Source organism: Lactuca saligna, chromosome 9, assembly GCF_052625555.1.
Source record: "Lactuca saligna cultivar CGN05327 chromosome 9, ASM5262555v1, whole genome shotgun sequence".
Classification (NCBI taxonomy): Eukaryota; Viridiplantae; Streptophyta; class Magnoliopsida; order Asterales; family Asteraceae; genus Lactuca; species Lactuca saligna.
In genome coordinates, this window is record NC_136425.1 from 8,570,406 (window position 1) to 8,587,240 (window position 16,835).

The 16,835-nt window shown below is 35.3% G+C and overlaps 2 protein-coding genes across 2 annotated transcripts; both read right to left on the reverse strand.

Moving 5' to 3' along the window:
• Positions 1-6,178: 6,178 nt before the first annotated feature.
• CESA4 (cellulose synthase A4) lies at positions 6,179-10,970 on the reverse strand. The gene is made up of 11 exons (XM_078973027.1): positions 10,692-10,970; positions 10,461-10,579; positions 10,089-10,158; positions 9,644-9,782; positions 8,914-9,526; positions 8,702-8,839; positions 8,488-8,613; positions 8,150-8,362; positions 7,553-8,065; positions 7,120-7,470; positions 6,179-6,903 (listed from the first exon to the last, which is right to left on the reverse strand). The coding sequence occupies exons 1-11, from the start codon at positions 10,906-10,908 to the stop codon at positions 6,322-6,324; spliced, it is 3,081 nt and encodes a 1,026-aa protein (XP_078829153.1). The 5' UTR covers positions 10,909-10,970; the 3' UTR covers positions 6,179-6,321.
• Positions 10,971-12,097: 1,127 nt separating this feature from the next.
• On the reverse strand, positions 12,098-15,951 carry LOC145014694 (protein PHOSPHATE STARVATION RESPONSE 1-like). Its single transcript, XM_078973128.1, has 8 exons — positions 15,388-15,951; positions 14,587-15,216; positions 14,284-14,491; positions 14,112-14,188; positions 13,982-14,024; positions 13,294-13,351; positions 12,903-12,972; positions 12,098-12,809 (listed from the first exon to the last, which is right to left on the reverse strand). The coding sequence occupies exons 2-8, from the start codon at positions 15,139-15,141 to the stop codon at positions 12,525-12,527; spliced, it is 1,296 nt and encodes a 431-aa protein (XP_078829254.1). The 5' UTR covers positions 15,142-15,216; positions 15,388-15,951; the 3' UTR covers positions 12,098-12,524.
• Between the last annotated feature and the right edge of the window lie 884 nt (positions 15,952-16,835).

Below are 16,835 nucleotides of genomic sequence, written 5' to 3' on the forward strand. Positions count from 1 at the left end.
CAAGTAATTGGAGAGGCAATAGAGAGAGAATAGGAGAGGTAAAAATCGGGTCTGGGAACCCTAGGGATCAAGTGGGACGATTTCTATGGCCTTAGGGGTCTTTATATAGGTTAGAGATTAGGGTTTCAATCCTTATCCTTATCCAGTTGCTTGCCCACCAAGTAACCAAAAGATAAGCCTTGAAAGCCCTATCCTTGGACGATTTCAAGGATTCCTTATCCCTTGAATTCGTCCAACCTATATCTAGGGTAACCATTGCCCTACTTTGCAACTATCACATAATTACAATTCAACCCCTCTAGTTTAATTAATTACACTTGATCACAAAATTAATTCCTAATTAATTATTGACAAATATTAATTAAACAAATATAATTTCTTTTTTAATATATTATTCTTATAATATATTAATAAATCATAATAACTTCTTTCTCTATTTATTTCTCCAGTCAAGTTGCTTTGGTGAAGGCAACCCAAAAGGATCATGCACAACCGGGTCAAGTACTTACCAAATATGGTTACGGGCTTAGACACTAATCCAACATATCTCATAATCATCAAGGCCCAATTATGGACCAATTTTCCAAATTGGGCCCAAGCCTTTCCAACGGGCCTTATCTTAAAGCCCAATAATTTCCTTAGTCCATAAATATGTTCCTAATTAGCCTACAAAGGCCCATAGTAGCTTAGTCCAATAAATGGCCCAATATGAACCCAAAACCCAATTAGGGTTTTTTCACATAAAATGACGATTAGGTTTAAGTGTTCATACTTAACCCATTAATGACTTAATCTATTACGAACTTAATCCATTAAGTCCAAACATATAATGAAATCAGGCTTGAGTCATATCTTCACTCCAGTGGTCCAAAATGCGAGTCCCGATAAGTCCAAACCAATAATTCCAAAATTAGGGTTTTCTAAACCCTAATTAGGGTTTGCAACCCAATTATAGCCCAATAGGCCCAAGACTAAGTCCTTAGATCAATTAAGGCTTCATTAGGCCCACTAAGGTCTCATAAGGCCCATTAGGGTTTCATAAGGGGGCACCACCCACTACCACCTCGAGTAATGGTGGTCAACAGCGGCAGCCACCACCTCATGGTGGTTACGAGTTTCATTTATTATTTTAGCATCGGTTACAATAGTACAAAGCAAAAAACTCAGATAACACATACTAGTACAAACACACACACACACAACCACCCTAGTGGTGGTCGGCGGTGGCACATGGTAGCAGCCATCACGTTGCGGTGGTGGCTTCCTCGTGAAATTCGGCCATGCAACACCCAAATACTCATACATACTTACAACACACAGGCTGAAACACACCAAAACAGCCTCCTCGGGTGGCAGAGGAATACCAGAGCAGTGGAAAAAGAACTAAACGACGGCGACGGTAGTGACTGCGTGAAGCACCAAAGATCCGAGAAGAAAGAATGAAGTGAGCAATAGTAGTAGCAGCAACAGAGAAGAGCGTTCGCTCGGTCTTCGTCTTCCTCACGGAGGCGGGCAACGACTACAACCTCCGATCGTTCAAGGTCTCGTATCGTCGGTTTACAGCTCATCCTCAGCATGCGACGGTTCTTCATCGGCTGTTCACGACTTCTCCGACAACGAGGTTGTAGTGGCGGTGCTCCGACTCGACTAGGCGGCAACCGATGATGAGGGATGCAAGGTTGGCAGCGGTGGAGGTGGTTCATTGTGAGGGCGACGATTGTTATAGAATATTAGGGTTAGGGTTTGTGGAGGGCATGGGTGACGGGTTATATACCCCTGTCACATTTCAACCTTTTGCCATAATAACAATTTCGGTCCCTCCTCACAAGATTGTTGTCAGTTTTAATCCAAAATTTACCATCTATACCTTGACTTCTGAAATCTCTTTCAAATACAATCCGTAATTTACCCAACAGCCCCCAGTCTTCACAATCATTTCATAATAAGTCCAATACTTACCAAACACCCCCTGATTTCTGAAAATCTTTACAAGATAAGTCCCGAAAATACCACTGTAACCCCCGAATAATTCAAATTATAACATTTGACTCCCGAAAACCAACATCCCACTCAATATTATGGATTTTAGGACCATTTAAAATAATATAAATGATAATTTTACATCTTGGGGTTCTGGATTTATTATTTAATTACTCTAATTCAAACAGGATGTTACAAATGTCGTACCAAATACGACGCCTAAAAAACGTCGTGTTCAGGCCACATCTTAGGTTATCAAGCATGGTTATAATAGCTCACAATTTGTATTGAACAAAATGATTAGTGTATGAATAAGTAAACAACTTCACATAATTTTATTTAATAATAAAACTATAATACAATATTTTACAAGTAAAGCTAGTAAAACCAGACAATTAAAAATACTTAGTTTTCATACAGGTACAATTACATATTACTACTTCAGTACAAAGAAAACATATTTTTCATAGTTTTAAGTGAATTAAATTACATTTTACTACTTCAGAGTATAATAACATTCACACGTTTTTACTTACACAATACTACAACAGAAAATATAGGATTTTCTGGGAAAAACATACTTACATTATCAAGGATCAGAAAACATGTTTATGGACTCACTAACTTAACTGTTGACACTCTTTTCAAAACTACTTGTTTTCTCAGGAAATCAGTAGACAAGTACATCCATAGATTTTTAAGAAGACGGAGCTTTATAGACTCATGTCTTTTGCTTTTGCAATACATTTTGGTGTCAATATACAATGATTTGAATACATATGTAAAAACTTATACTTTATTAATACATGGTTGTTGTACTTTGATTATTGTTATGCAATTGTTGTAATATTATACATGACGTCCTCCACCTCCAAATGTTTCCACCGTTCCGATTGAGATGTGACACAAAGCTTAGCGAGTTCCTCAAAATACCAAACACATCACATTAGCCTCTCATGACTATATATCGATAAACACCCTCCGTCAATGTGTCTCAATGGGAACCATACGGTCCCACAACTCAGGTTAGACCCTCCGGTCCTAACTCAATATATATTTTTTATTTTTTTATTTTTTATTTTTTCATTTTTTTTATATATATTTTTTATTTTTTTAACTTCTTCGTTTTTGTTTTTTTTTGTTTTTTATATTCATTTATTTTTCATATATTTTAATATTTTTTTATATATATTTTTTTGTTTTTTCTTTATTATTGTTTTTTCGTTTTTTTAGAAAACAAAAAAACTCAAACACCAAAAATGTAATATACTCTAATATATTCATCCACTTTACACTTTCTAAAAAATATCAAAATAAATTATCAAATTAACGAAAAACAAAACGTAGCAAAAATACGAAAGAAAACAAAAAAATACGAAACAAATACAAAATATATAAAAAATATTCGTACACTTTAAACTTTTTGATAAATATCAAAAGAAGTTATCAAACTGACGAAAAACAAAACGTTAAAAAAAACACTAAAAATATAAAGAAATGATAAAAATATAAAAACAAATTTAGTTTTGACTAAAAAAAATGAAAATAAAGAAGTTAAAAAAACATAAAACCGAGTTTTGGACATGTGTAAATTTTTGCAAACTACAGGGACCAAATTTGAACTTGTAGGACTGATTTTGTAAAATAAAATTAACGGAGTTAACCATTAAAATCGTTAAAAGGGCTAGAGTGATAACTCTATGTCCCATTTGTGGCCAAAGCCAAAAATAATAATAATAATAAGGCTTTTCTCGAAAACACATGAAAAATAAAAGGGTTTTTCTCAAAAAAAAATTATACCTCAATTGTTAATTTTTTCAAAATAATTAAATTTTTCTGGAGATTTTCCTTATTATAGTAATTATAATAAATAACTTCAAGAAACTCAAAAAATACCTGATCATTTTGTGCATTTAGAGATGTCATATTGAGTCTAGCAACTATGTAAACTCAAAACTCATAAATTTGTTACAAAAACTCTAGGTGGAGACTAGAAGGTGTGTTGGGTTAATTAGATATTAAGTCATTGGGCATTTTAGGAAAGCTAGAAATTTAAGTTTTATTTTATTGTTTTAGATTTTGAGTAGGTTTCTATTTCAGTTAGTATATATAGTGGTAATAATTAGCTTTTTTAATGAAGAAAAGAACCCACGTTTTTTGGTGACTCCTTTGGAATCAAGTCCTTCATTCTCTTTTAGCCACTGTTTTCTTTTTCTTTTTTCTTTTTCTGGTTGTTCGGCAGTCCTTGCAACACAAGGAAATTGTTTATTGTTTGTTATCTACAAGATGCTCATCCAGATATGTATCAATGTGAACAATCTAACATAATTACTTTGCCTCCCAATTTTGCAAAGAGTGAGAGGAATGGGGGCAAAATAGCAAATCAAAAGCTTGAAAGTTTTATAATTAAAAAAAATGGTAATTTTGTTGTCATTCATGTTAATAATTTTTTTTGAACTGCATGGTACTCTCATAGTTTTTGTTTGCTTTTTTTTTTTTTCTGTATCTTTTTAGGCCGATAACTAAAAGCTATAGATCAAATAGATGATAACTCTCATAGTTTGGACATGAAACTGACGTCTAACGTGTAGAAAAACAATAATATGTAGAAAAAGTATGCATGATATTTATTATTATCAAGAACGATTCATGTTTTTATGAGATTGACCATAAAATGATTTGAGTTTTCATTTCCAGGTTAAAAGATTGGAATCGTTTGTATATATGATTATAGAACACCATGTCAAATACAACTATCTTTAAGGTACACCTTTTTGAAGATGATTTCCAATTTTCTTTGAAGAATTGCTTTGCATATATAAGATTATAAAACATGATGTCAAATACAATTATCTTTAAGCTATACCTTTGAAGATGATTTCCAATATTCTTGGAAGAATTGCTTTGCAACCTGTTTCATATAAGGGCTTCATGGGGATATGTCTATATCATAATCCTTATATATGTTATATTATTCTCAATATTATTTTTATTTTTCAACCATAGTGTCCACGGATATTAACCTAGTTTAAAAGAAAATAGAGATGCGAGGTAGCTTGTGGCCTAGTGCTTAATGTGTTTGTATGATTATTTTGTTTTGCACCAAACCCACTGCTTTTTTCTGATTAAATTAATCTGATGGAGTGGTTTAACTAACATTCCTTTCCCTCTAATCCCTTGTTAATATATACAGATCCTAATTTGAGATTCGTTTCTTCTAACACTGAGACGACAAATCATGTTAAACCACCCAAAACAAGTGGTTGTCAAATACAAGCGTGGGTTGCAGGAAAACACAAGAGCCGATGCCAATGCTAAGTCCTCTATGTTGTTGGCATACACTGGAGTTGTTCCTCTAATTGCCCGACTGTGTTTGGCGGGAAATAGGAAGAAAAGGGTGGTGAGTTGGGAGGAGAAGTCGCAAGAGATGTGGAAAAAGGAATTTTTTCATCCACAACCCAAACATCAAGGATAAATGTGTCAGAGTCTAAATTCTGTCGTTGGTATGTTTAATTATGCATTTATTTGCTTACCGTTGTTTAAGTATACTATTATTAAACGTATGTGTGTGTCTGCATGTTTGGAGGTGCTTTGTATAGATATGTGTTTGTAGTGCTTGTACTTGCAGAGAGTGTGTAAATAAATATGTTATGCCATTTTGACATAATGACATCAGACATGTATGATATATGAAAAAGCTCCACAATTAGAAAATGGATAAATTTTGAAAATGTTTCGTACTATATTCCGGTTCCAAAAAAACTGAACTGTTCCGATATGTATCCCAAAAAAGACTGGACCGCTTGACACCAGGACGGTTGGGGACAGCAAAATGCTCACTTCTAATTTGAAACATTTATCGACTTATTACGGTTTTGTCATCGCTAATAAACTATTTGAAGTCTTTGGTTAAAATAATATCAAGATAACTTATCCACTTAAATACAAAGTTACTCACTCTTATTATGCAAAACTTTTCATTAAAAGTGGGAACATAAATGCTTTTTACTGCTATTGTAATTTTCTTTTAAGACAATAATATATAAGATGACATTTTCTTTGTAAAATTTTTATTATTACATTTTGATATCAAATAAGTTAATGCAAATATATTTTTTTAAACCTTGTTTAAACACCAAATAATCTAATAAACACTTTTAGAGAAAAGGACAGTAAGCAATAAACAAGCTACACCGAGTTTTCAAAAGAAAAACATATTTATATTCAATATAAATGTATACTCAAATTCAAAGAGATATTGTGTTTCATGTATCCAAATCTTTGCAAAATTTACAAAATATTTTCTCAAAACACTCCACCAAACTTGTAACCATGGTTGGTCTAGCATTCAACTCCACATTGTTTAAGAATTGGACCCGTTTGTTTGGGCAAAAACGGGTCGATCCGAACCCAAACCAAGGAGAAGATCGAAGCCAGAAGAATCGACCATAAAACGACAATGGTTGGAGTCCGGTTTTGCCTTCCCATCAAACCCTTTAGGAAAGGATATAGATGGACAATAACCCAAAACGAGAAAAACAGTTTCCCAAACAACGGGCCCCATGATCCATACCCGTTGTTGATTGCATCTGATACTCCAGCCACAACTCCGACCATATTCATGATGATTAGAGTCGTTGGTGGTATCAGAAGTGTCGTCCATTTGAATAAGTACAACTCCCCAAACTCAGCATCATCGGCTGATTTTGATGTGACTGTAAAATTGGTATCAACTCCACCAAGAACCTTGAGGAGGCCTTGGAAAACGGCGAAAAGATGTGCAGAGACACCACCGATCACCCAAAACTGTTCGTTCCTCCACCAATCCTGGATGCTAACATGACTCCACCGGAGTTCGAGTACACCCGTCACTATGATCGAAAGAAAAAGGGCAAGAAACCATACACTTGCAAGATTGTTGAGCTGCAAAACGATTCCAAAAACTCGGAAATTTGTTAAAAGACCAAAACACCCCGGTCATGAATAAGGTGGAGGGTTAAAACAGTAAATTCAAGTAATTCGGATGTTTTGCACAAGAAAAGAGGGTTGAATTTATTTGTTTTTTTTTATTTAGATGTTAAAAGACAAAAATGCCCTCGGTTAGGATTCACTTGTTTATCAAGAGAAAAAATGGTTTACCGTGGGGATGATGAACTTTCCGGTGAGAAGACAGACGGCAGGAAGCGTACAATATGCAAGCAGTGGGATGGAAGTGAAGGGGTAAACGATGGTGTTAATGTAAGCAAGCCTTTCCAGCGTTTTCAGCTTCCCCGCCCAGGCGTACCACAGCGGGCAATGCCGACTCAAGAAGATCTCAACCGAACCAAGAGCCCACCGGAGCACCTGGTGCAACCGATCAGACAAATTGATCGGCGCAGACCCCTTGAACGCCGGCCTCTTCGGCATACAATACACCGATTTCCATCCTCTACAATGCATCTTGAATCCCGTCAAGATATCTTCCGTCACCGATCCGTAAATCCATCCGATCTGTCCACAAAAAAAAAAGAGGTAACAACATCAAACCTAGTACAGTTGATTAGGGCATATGGTTCTCAACGATTTTTTTTACCTCTTTGCCCCATTCAGTCTTCTCTTCATATCCACAGCTAATGACATGGATAGCTTCTTTGATCAGAGAATTGCTGTTAGTTCCTTCAGGAATTCCTCCGGTTTCCATTAGAGTTGTAGTGATGAAAACTGGAGATTGCCCAAATCGTTTCTCGAAATTCTTCTGTGACATTAACGACGATTTCTCCAACTCGTCGTAACCCTCAAGCCCTTCTTCGATACCCTCAAGATCATAAACGGGTGCCAACGATTTCTTCGAATACTTCTTCTTGCCACGAAGTTTTCCCAACCCAAATAAAGCTTTCAGCCCTTTCTTTTTTGATGATTTATCCTTTGACTTCTTCCTCGAACCACCGCAACAGCAGCAGCACCACGAAGGCCAGCAATCGCAGGTCATCTTCTGTCGCTTTTCCGACACCGGAGGGTCGTACCCGTATAATGCCTGGCGGTTGAATACACATCCTGTACCGACATAGACTGGGCCTTGTATTCCGTCAAGTCCTCTCATGTTGATCTGTGGAGTTTCAACACTATTATGGTTCGCCATCGCTGGAGTGTAATGTTATTTGAAGAAATGTTGATGGTTATTGAAACTTACATCGAAGAAGACGACGTTGCGATTGGCGTATCGATCGTGGCGATCAATTCCGTCAAATCGTTGCGGGAATTGGACGTAACAGAGCTTCTTTCCGAGCTGTGGATCCATTAAGAAGCACATTGCTTCCCTTACAGCTTTGCTGTTGTTGATGTAGTGATCACAATCCAGATTCAGCATGAACGGCGCATTTGTAAGCACAGCAGAAACTCGAATCTGATAACCAGAAAAAGCTAAATCAGTCGTATTAACATGAAGCCCTAATCCGTCAGATTGATCACTTTTCTCGAGATCAAACAGTTAACTATTTGTAAATTTCAACTACGAAACTTGAGACTTACGAGGGCATTCATGGCTCCGGCCTTCTTGTGATGATTATAACCAGGTCGCTTTTCACGAGAAACGTAAACCAATTTCGGCAACTCTTTCCCTTCGACATCAAGCGCACCTCCGTTTCCGAGATAAACCTGTGAATCGTCCGTCAAACACATTTCAGATAGAAATTAAACGAGAAAATCGAGTTCAAACTTTAGATATAAGAAGATTTTACTATACCTGAATCATCCCGGGATGATCACGACTATCATTCCCAGGCCATGGCGTTCCGTCTTGCATCACCCAGCCTTCTTCTGGTTTTTTCAAAGCTTTTGCGACCAGTGCATTGATTCGCACCTTAAACTCCTCGTATTCTCGCTGTGAATATATTAAAAAATTACAGTGAAATTCTCGTTTGTGATTTTGGAGAAATTTAGATGACAACTACTTACTTTCATGGCTCTACGATCCTTAACGAAGGTAGGCTGCACTTTATCCTTCAAGTAATCAATCTTCTCTGAGAAATAAAACTCCGGCGCCCTAGGCTCAATGCTATACTTTTTGGCAAACGGGACCCATCTTCTGGCAAACTCTGCAGTCTCCGATAACGTATCAAAAAGCAACATAGAAGCACCATCATCCGATACATAACAACTCACTTTCTCAGTCGGATAATCAACAGACAATATCGATAGAACCGTATTTGCAGTGATGATGGGTGGTTCCTTAAGCGGGTCAACCGAACTCACAAAGAAATCAACCGGTAAGAGCCCGCTGGGTTCACCCTCACGCTCAAACCGCAACGAGAGGCGATCCAGGTAGGTTTCACGGTTGATTGGGAACCATTTTGGGAACTGATCGAGTATCCATGATAAAGCAAACCAGATTTCACATATGACTGAGATGAGCCATAGAGGGTAAGCATCATATGCAGGTGTCATGATTCGAAAACGGAAGAAGAAGATGAGGATCACGAGACGTAAGATGATGACTATACGGTATGGATTGATTAAGCTTGATGAAATCGGGACTTTTCGCCATAAGGGTTGTCGAGCTTCGGCCATTCTGCATACACTTAATCTGGTAAGCTATATATGGGTTTTTTGACTTAATGCGGGAATAACGACTTAACAAGAAAAATGTCAAAAAAAACAGGGATTAGAATACAGTAGTTACACTTACAGATAGTCATCTTCTTCACCGGGATCGTTACCATCGTCAGCTTTTGTTACTAGGCCTCTCTTTTCTTGCCGGGTTTTCCATTTCTCGACTCGATCTTTCCATTCATCATCTCGATCACGATCAAGATCCTTTCCGGCAACTACACACGTATCAAACAGTCATTGCATAAAACTAGTGAAACATTCACCAAATGAAGTTTTTAGGACATGTGATTTGACTACAAGACCCAAAATGTGTATATTGAAATAGGATAAATGCCTTGTGCAAAACTTACCTTTTTTTATCAACTTAAATAAGGAAGTAGATTTTAAGCATTTTTATGTAGTCATGAATTTGTCACCAATATCTTATACAATTTGGTAAAAACAAGTAAGTTGGTTGCATGAATTTTATTAATTAAGTTCTCAAAATATCATATAGATGATTATCATATACAAAATTTTACCGCTTCCGGCAGAGGAGAAAGCAAAGCCGTTGGTATTGTATTGTTTTGGAGGATGAGAGTCGCCATTTTCCTGTAAAATGTCACAAAAAAAAAGATAAAAAATCAGCTTCGTTTATGAACATTTTACCATTGATAAAATACAACACTTAAACTGTTTTCCTTCAATCGTTTCATTTGGCATATTGATGATAAAATACAAGACTTTTTGATTTATAATCACGGGATTCTGCGTAAACATGAAGAGAGCTTCATCTGCAATCATGCTTTTTAGCTATCCAAAGGGATATAACTTATAAATATCATTTTTTCTACTTGTTGATAGTCAAAGTTTATAAGACCTAGTTCCATGTTAACAACACTAAGTTAAATTACCGATAATTTATCAACACGATTATGATCTCGGGTTTCTTGATGATCCTTGGTCTGAAACTCATCATCAAAATCATCTCCATCATCACTTTCTTCATCATCTCCAACAACCCGTGGACAACCTATTAACAACACAACTCCACACATTTATTACCAATTAACACTACTAGACAATCAGACAACAGATATTGCAATGGAATCCATCCATCGCTAAAAACTAGAAACACTACATACCTTTGTGACGCTTATAGCGAAGGTTGCATTGAGGGCAACATTGGTTCCCTTCACTTCGCTCATAAATGTAACAAGGGCGACACACTGGGAACCTGCATTCGCGACAAGCAACAAATAATTGGCCAATCTCGTCACCGCACACACGGCATATGTTGGAGTGCGTATCGGGATCTGGAAGCTCATGGTGGCCATGGGAGCCTGTAAAGAGGGCAGCCATGGCAGTACCCAAGAAAGAAACAAAGGATGTGTGTGTGTGTGTATGAATTGAATGAGATGGTGAAGAATAATGGGGGTTTTGAAGGGGATGTGTGAGTGTGTGTGTGTATGGGTAAGCCTACCAACTGATGGTTGAGGTGTCTAAGGTTTGATTAGAAGAGAAGTTTTAATTGTCGTTTGAAGGTATCTTACATTCAAAGTCTCCAAAAGGCTTGTTCACAATACTTGTTTTTATTATTTATACATATATAAATACACAAGGATATATCCCTCATGATTTGATGATAATTAAACGACTTATATCTGTATCTAACCAATAACCATTGACACATTTTATTAAATACTTTGAAAGCACTTCAACTCTAGGGGCAAAAAAACTGATAAAAACATCTCACATCTCATTTTCCAAAAGCACTTGACCAACTACCAAATGCCGCTAAAAAAGGGATAGAAATTGAAAATATCATAGCATCTGAAAAAAAAGAAATATAACACAAACCGAGGCACCTTTTGCCATAAATCTGATAGCAACATTCCAGCCTTTCCGATGATGTATCGGAAAATCAACATGCGTCGGTGATAAGTCCCATTTCTGTTCCATAATATTCATAACATTGATATTCTTGTTAAAATTATAAATTATAAATATTTATATTTTTAGTTTAAAAAAAAAAAAGACAAATGTCAAATGGTACAAAAATCATTATAGTCAAGGAGCTTCCAAAATACATTACCATTTCTAGCATTTTGCATTTTGACAATGAATATCTACATATTTGATCAATACCAAACTACAAAATACATGTCATAATATCGGGTGTATACCAAAGTGATTACAATTTATAGCATTTAGTGGTATCAAGACCAATCATAGGTGGTTTAGTCTAAATATACCAATATGATTAACTATAAATAATGACAAATTAAACAAAAATTATCAAAAAAAAAAAAATTAAAGTTGACAAGTGATTTTGTTTGAAAAAAAGTAGGTGTTTAAAAAAAACAAATAATACAGTGACATGACTTTTTTACACTTCTTTCATGAGAAAATACATATTTTTCATGGCCTTGGCCTTGCTGCATTTTGTTTTTGATAATTGTAAATGAATTTTTGTCATATCTAAATATACGGTTGTTAAATCAACTGACTCGCATAATCGTCAACGATAAGCGACAACTATCACCGCCAATACAAAAAAAATGCAAATCCGATACATATTTACAATAGAACTAAACATTGTCATGGTGCAGTTTTGGCAACCAACATACCGTGTCTACAGGACGAAACTTAATAATTGTAACTAGCTACCTTCCCTTCTATAATACACCAAAACTGCACAAGAATATCGCCAATTTAGCGTTAGACACAACAACATGATAGCCTTATACTGCATTTGACATGCATTACACTGAGACTGATAACAATGGTTCAAAAACTACAATTTTTAATTCCACTCATCGACATGGAAAAAGACCACAACATAAAAGCCCTCCTCCTCATCCCAATATCCCATCATCTTAAATAGCTCTAGAAAGTTTGTCCAGATGCAACCTAATAATGAAGTTTACAATCGAAAAGCAAGTGATGGTACATATATTTACAGTATGTCGCAGCTCTTATGATGAGTCGTTTAATTTAGCACGTTTTGCAGGTTGTGATTCCAAGGGGTCCACTTCTACCTTGCTTGATGGTGATCCAACTTTAACTGGGTCCGGTTCGGGTTCTGGTAAAACCGGAGAACTTGAAATCTCATTGGTCAATAATTCGGTTTCTGATTTCTCGGGGGTGTGGGTGGATGATGAAGATTTGAGGTTGTCAATGCCGAACTTGCATTGCTTCTCAAATATCATCTGGAGGTATTTCCCTTGTTCTTCTATTCTCATCTGTAGGTTTCTTTGAATCTGAGAAAACATATTATTATGTTCTCATAATCTATAGGTTTTCTTTTCTTTTTTACCAATGAATTTGTAAAGACTAATGATTTATGATTATACCTCCAGTTGTTCGTGTAGCCTTTTTTGAACTTCCACCTGTAATCGTAATGCTTCCGTCATCTCCAAACTCCTGTTGTAAAGGTAACAGAGTTGAAAGTTAAATATATTTTAGTATCATATAATTAAATTAGTTATGTAAAATAGCAGATGAGTATAAGTAATCCCTACATTTATCTAAATTTCGTAAGCAGGACAAACTTAAGCATTAAGTCAACTAACAATTTTCATCAAATGCAATTCTTTTTTCCAATTAATATGTAGTGAATTATGGACAAATGCTTGTTTTAGGTATAACACTAACCCAATGACTATATGTTTATGCATAGCAATATATGTTGACAATAGACACAGTTTTAGTGAAGTTAAAAGGTAAATAAAATAACTAACTTACGCTTTCAAATCTAAGGAGGGTAAATCTTGGATTGAAGTAGGCTTTTTCTCTGAAGGTCCTGCAACAAGTGATTTATCAATTTTAACACTAAATATCATTCATAACTATTTCTTTTATTATGAAAAATATCCAAACTATGTTCTCCTGTAAATACAGGTGGCAAAAGGGCTGTTAAGTAATAGATTGTAACTAACTTTGTAATGATTAATATATTTGGTGATTTATAGAAAAGCTATTATTAGAAAACTGATCCTTTTTTTTTTTTGTAAAACAATATATGAGGCTGTAAACACTTGAAAAAAATGGAGTTGTTTTCATATAAATAGATGAAAATTGTCACTGTTAGCCGTAAGTGCTGGAGATACATATCTTGTCTTTTTACCAATGAGGAGATAGAAGCAACAAAATGTAGAAAGCATCGTAGAGAAAATAAACTTAATAGAATTTTCAATTTTGAACTAATTTATCTTTTTCCTCTAAGCATTAGTCTTTTATACGTTTGTAAGATCAAATCTGAAGATCTCAATTTCAATGTATCATGCTTTGGAAGCAATATTTGGCTCTAAAGTATGTTGCTTTTTTTGTTGTTCTTGATTCTTAATAATGCTTCCAGATAACTAAGTGTCATATGAATCACACAGCCAAACTGACAAACCCACATGCATTGACAAAACAAAACCCAGTTTACCTTCTGATGAAGGTTCAGGTTTGTATCTAGCTGTCCGATATTTCTGCACACAAAACCAAACATATGTTCTACATTAAATAAACCACGTTCCCTTGAAGTATGTCATACATCAGCCAAAAAAAACAAGTACCTGTAGATGACTTTTTACATGATAGATGGTTAAGCCTTCAACTTTCATTTGCTTCAATACTCCCTTGGGGGTAGCTCCTGTGATTAAAAATATAAGTTAATTACAAAAAAAAAAAAAAAAAAAAAAAATTGCATGATAAAATATAGCAAGGTGGGAAATTAATTTAATATACTTTCGCTTCCACCCAGCTTGTTAACTGCCTCCACGAATGCTTCATGAAGTTCTGGTGTCCAACGCATTCTTGGCTTGTTTTGGGATTGGGACCCACCCCCACATGATGATGGTGTCATTGGGCTGCATAACTCTCCAGATGATGCAGGAACAACCATCTTTTTGACTTCCGTTGACTTTGTGGATGATCCCCCCACAGGAAGTTCCAGCTTCAATAAACAAAATTTACAATTTTATTTACAGAACTAACAGTTGTTAGCATATAAATAATGACATAACTTTTAAAAGTTTCAGTGATTGATACCTTTGGCTCTGTATCAACGAGAATATCATTCCAATTTGGGGTTGTAGCATCATCTTCTGTGATTAGCTGGTCAGCCCAATCTTGCCAATCATTTGGTTTGGCAAAATCCTCAGGTGGGAGGTCACAAGAACCATTGTCAGTGGGAGTGGGTTGTAAATTAGTTGGCTCAATAGGGCTACTTTCAGGGTAATCAAGAAAATCTGATAGTGAATCTGTAGACCAAGAGCTCGTGTTGTTTTCTTTCATATACTGGCGGAAAGCTGTAGAGCGAAGAACTCCTGAGGATTGAGTAATGAAAGGGGCTTTTTTGGAGCAAGTTTCGTTAGGAGAAATGGAAGAGAAGTGAAGATCTGAAGACGTCCCTGAAGACGAAGAAAAAATGTGACCAACAGTACCATTAGTTGAAGACAGTTGAGAGTCCAACAATTTGGGATGCTTCTCTTCCACAGCGGTATGATGAACAGGGAAAGATGATGATAGAGCTCTGGTTGTTCCATGGTTGCTAAGTTGTGTTGGACTTGATCTCTGAATGGATAACGCGTGTTGTGTCTCCATAACTTTAGTAGCATAAGTTAGCTTTAACAAAACTCCGTAACAGAACTTTTGAATGTCATCATTCCTCCATCACACCTACAGCCCATCAAACAGACTAAAGTGTTAAACAGCAATCACTTTAACAAGCTAGAAGACCATACAAATTATAGAAAGTAAAGCAATTAACAAGCAGCATTTTGATTTCAACAACAGAATTCAGTGGGCGTGATGTATCATGTATATAAAATCAATAGAAGCATCAGTTACCCTAATTGAACGCCAGTCAGACGACCCCTAAAAAGGCAACTTTCAACCACTCAAGTAACAAATCGCATCGCAACTTGAAAAACTTCACATCTTCACGACATTATACATCACTAGAATGCAACTGAAATCACGAAACACACATACCTTAGATCATAACCACAAAATCCCACAATCCGAAAACCTAAACAGCTTCAGTTGCTCTTTTAATTTCGAGGTTTCTAAGGAGATTAAGATATTGCAAATCTGACGTTTTGAGTGGTTATCTTGAACACAGAGACGTTTGTCGTATTAACTTCGTCACCGGCGTCTCGACAAGACACGAAACTGACGTTAATTAGTGGGCGACCTCCTTGTTCAATTTGGCCTTTGCTTTCTGTATGCAGCAACAAGGAAGAAATTTTGAATGGCTTGCTCGCACATCGGTGGCGCGTGGAGACAAAATGGATTATGTAGGAAGATAAGTGGCGGAGATGCTGCCGATCCCACCAGCAACACCATATAAGCGGCTGCTGTTTGTTCAGTAAGCTCCAAGCGCGTCGAAAACAGATTGGTTTTATGGCTTCAAAATTACTAATAAAAAAATGTCAATATATATATATATATATATATATATATATATATATATATATATATATATATATATATATATATATATATATATATATATATATATATATATATATTAATGACGTATGGAATAAAATATCAACGAGGCATTGCAATTATTTTCGTCCACCAAATTTCAAGGAACATACGATTCATCTGAAATAATTTTAATTTATTAAATTATCTAAATATATATATATACAATTACAACCACTTATTATTAGTTTTAGGTATATATGGAGAAACTAACTTATAGCTAAAAGGTAGAAATCATAATTTTTATTTGTTTAGATTAATCGTCATTGTAACTTTTTAAAATATACAAAATTATATAAAATCTAAAATTAGAAGGTCTTAAAAATTAATAGCTTTCAAACTACTTGAAATGATTTTTGAATTACGAAATTTTTTGTTTAAATTAAAAGTTTTAAGTTTATGTTTCAAAAAAATAAATTAATTTTAGTTTTTTCTTAAAAAGAAAAAAACATAAATTCTTTAAATCACTCAAAACTCGTTCTTGAACCTAGGAATTTAAATACATTAAGTAATTAAATATTTAAAAAAATTACCAAATGTTGGTTATTTTTATTATACGATTTTAGTTATCATCATACAACGAATGAAAAGGCAAACAGACAATAAGTTGCGCCGTTAAACCCTTTTGTATGGTAAAATCAATTTTTTTTGAAGACTACATTCATAGATTTAGGAGATATAACATTTTTATGCATGATCCGTTGTAGTCTGCTAAGAAGCTCCACCGCATCCGGCGCAAGAAAACCAAACGTATCAAATTCAAATGGTATGAACGCATGTTAATTTTCCATGCATGGTTTCTCATG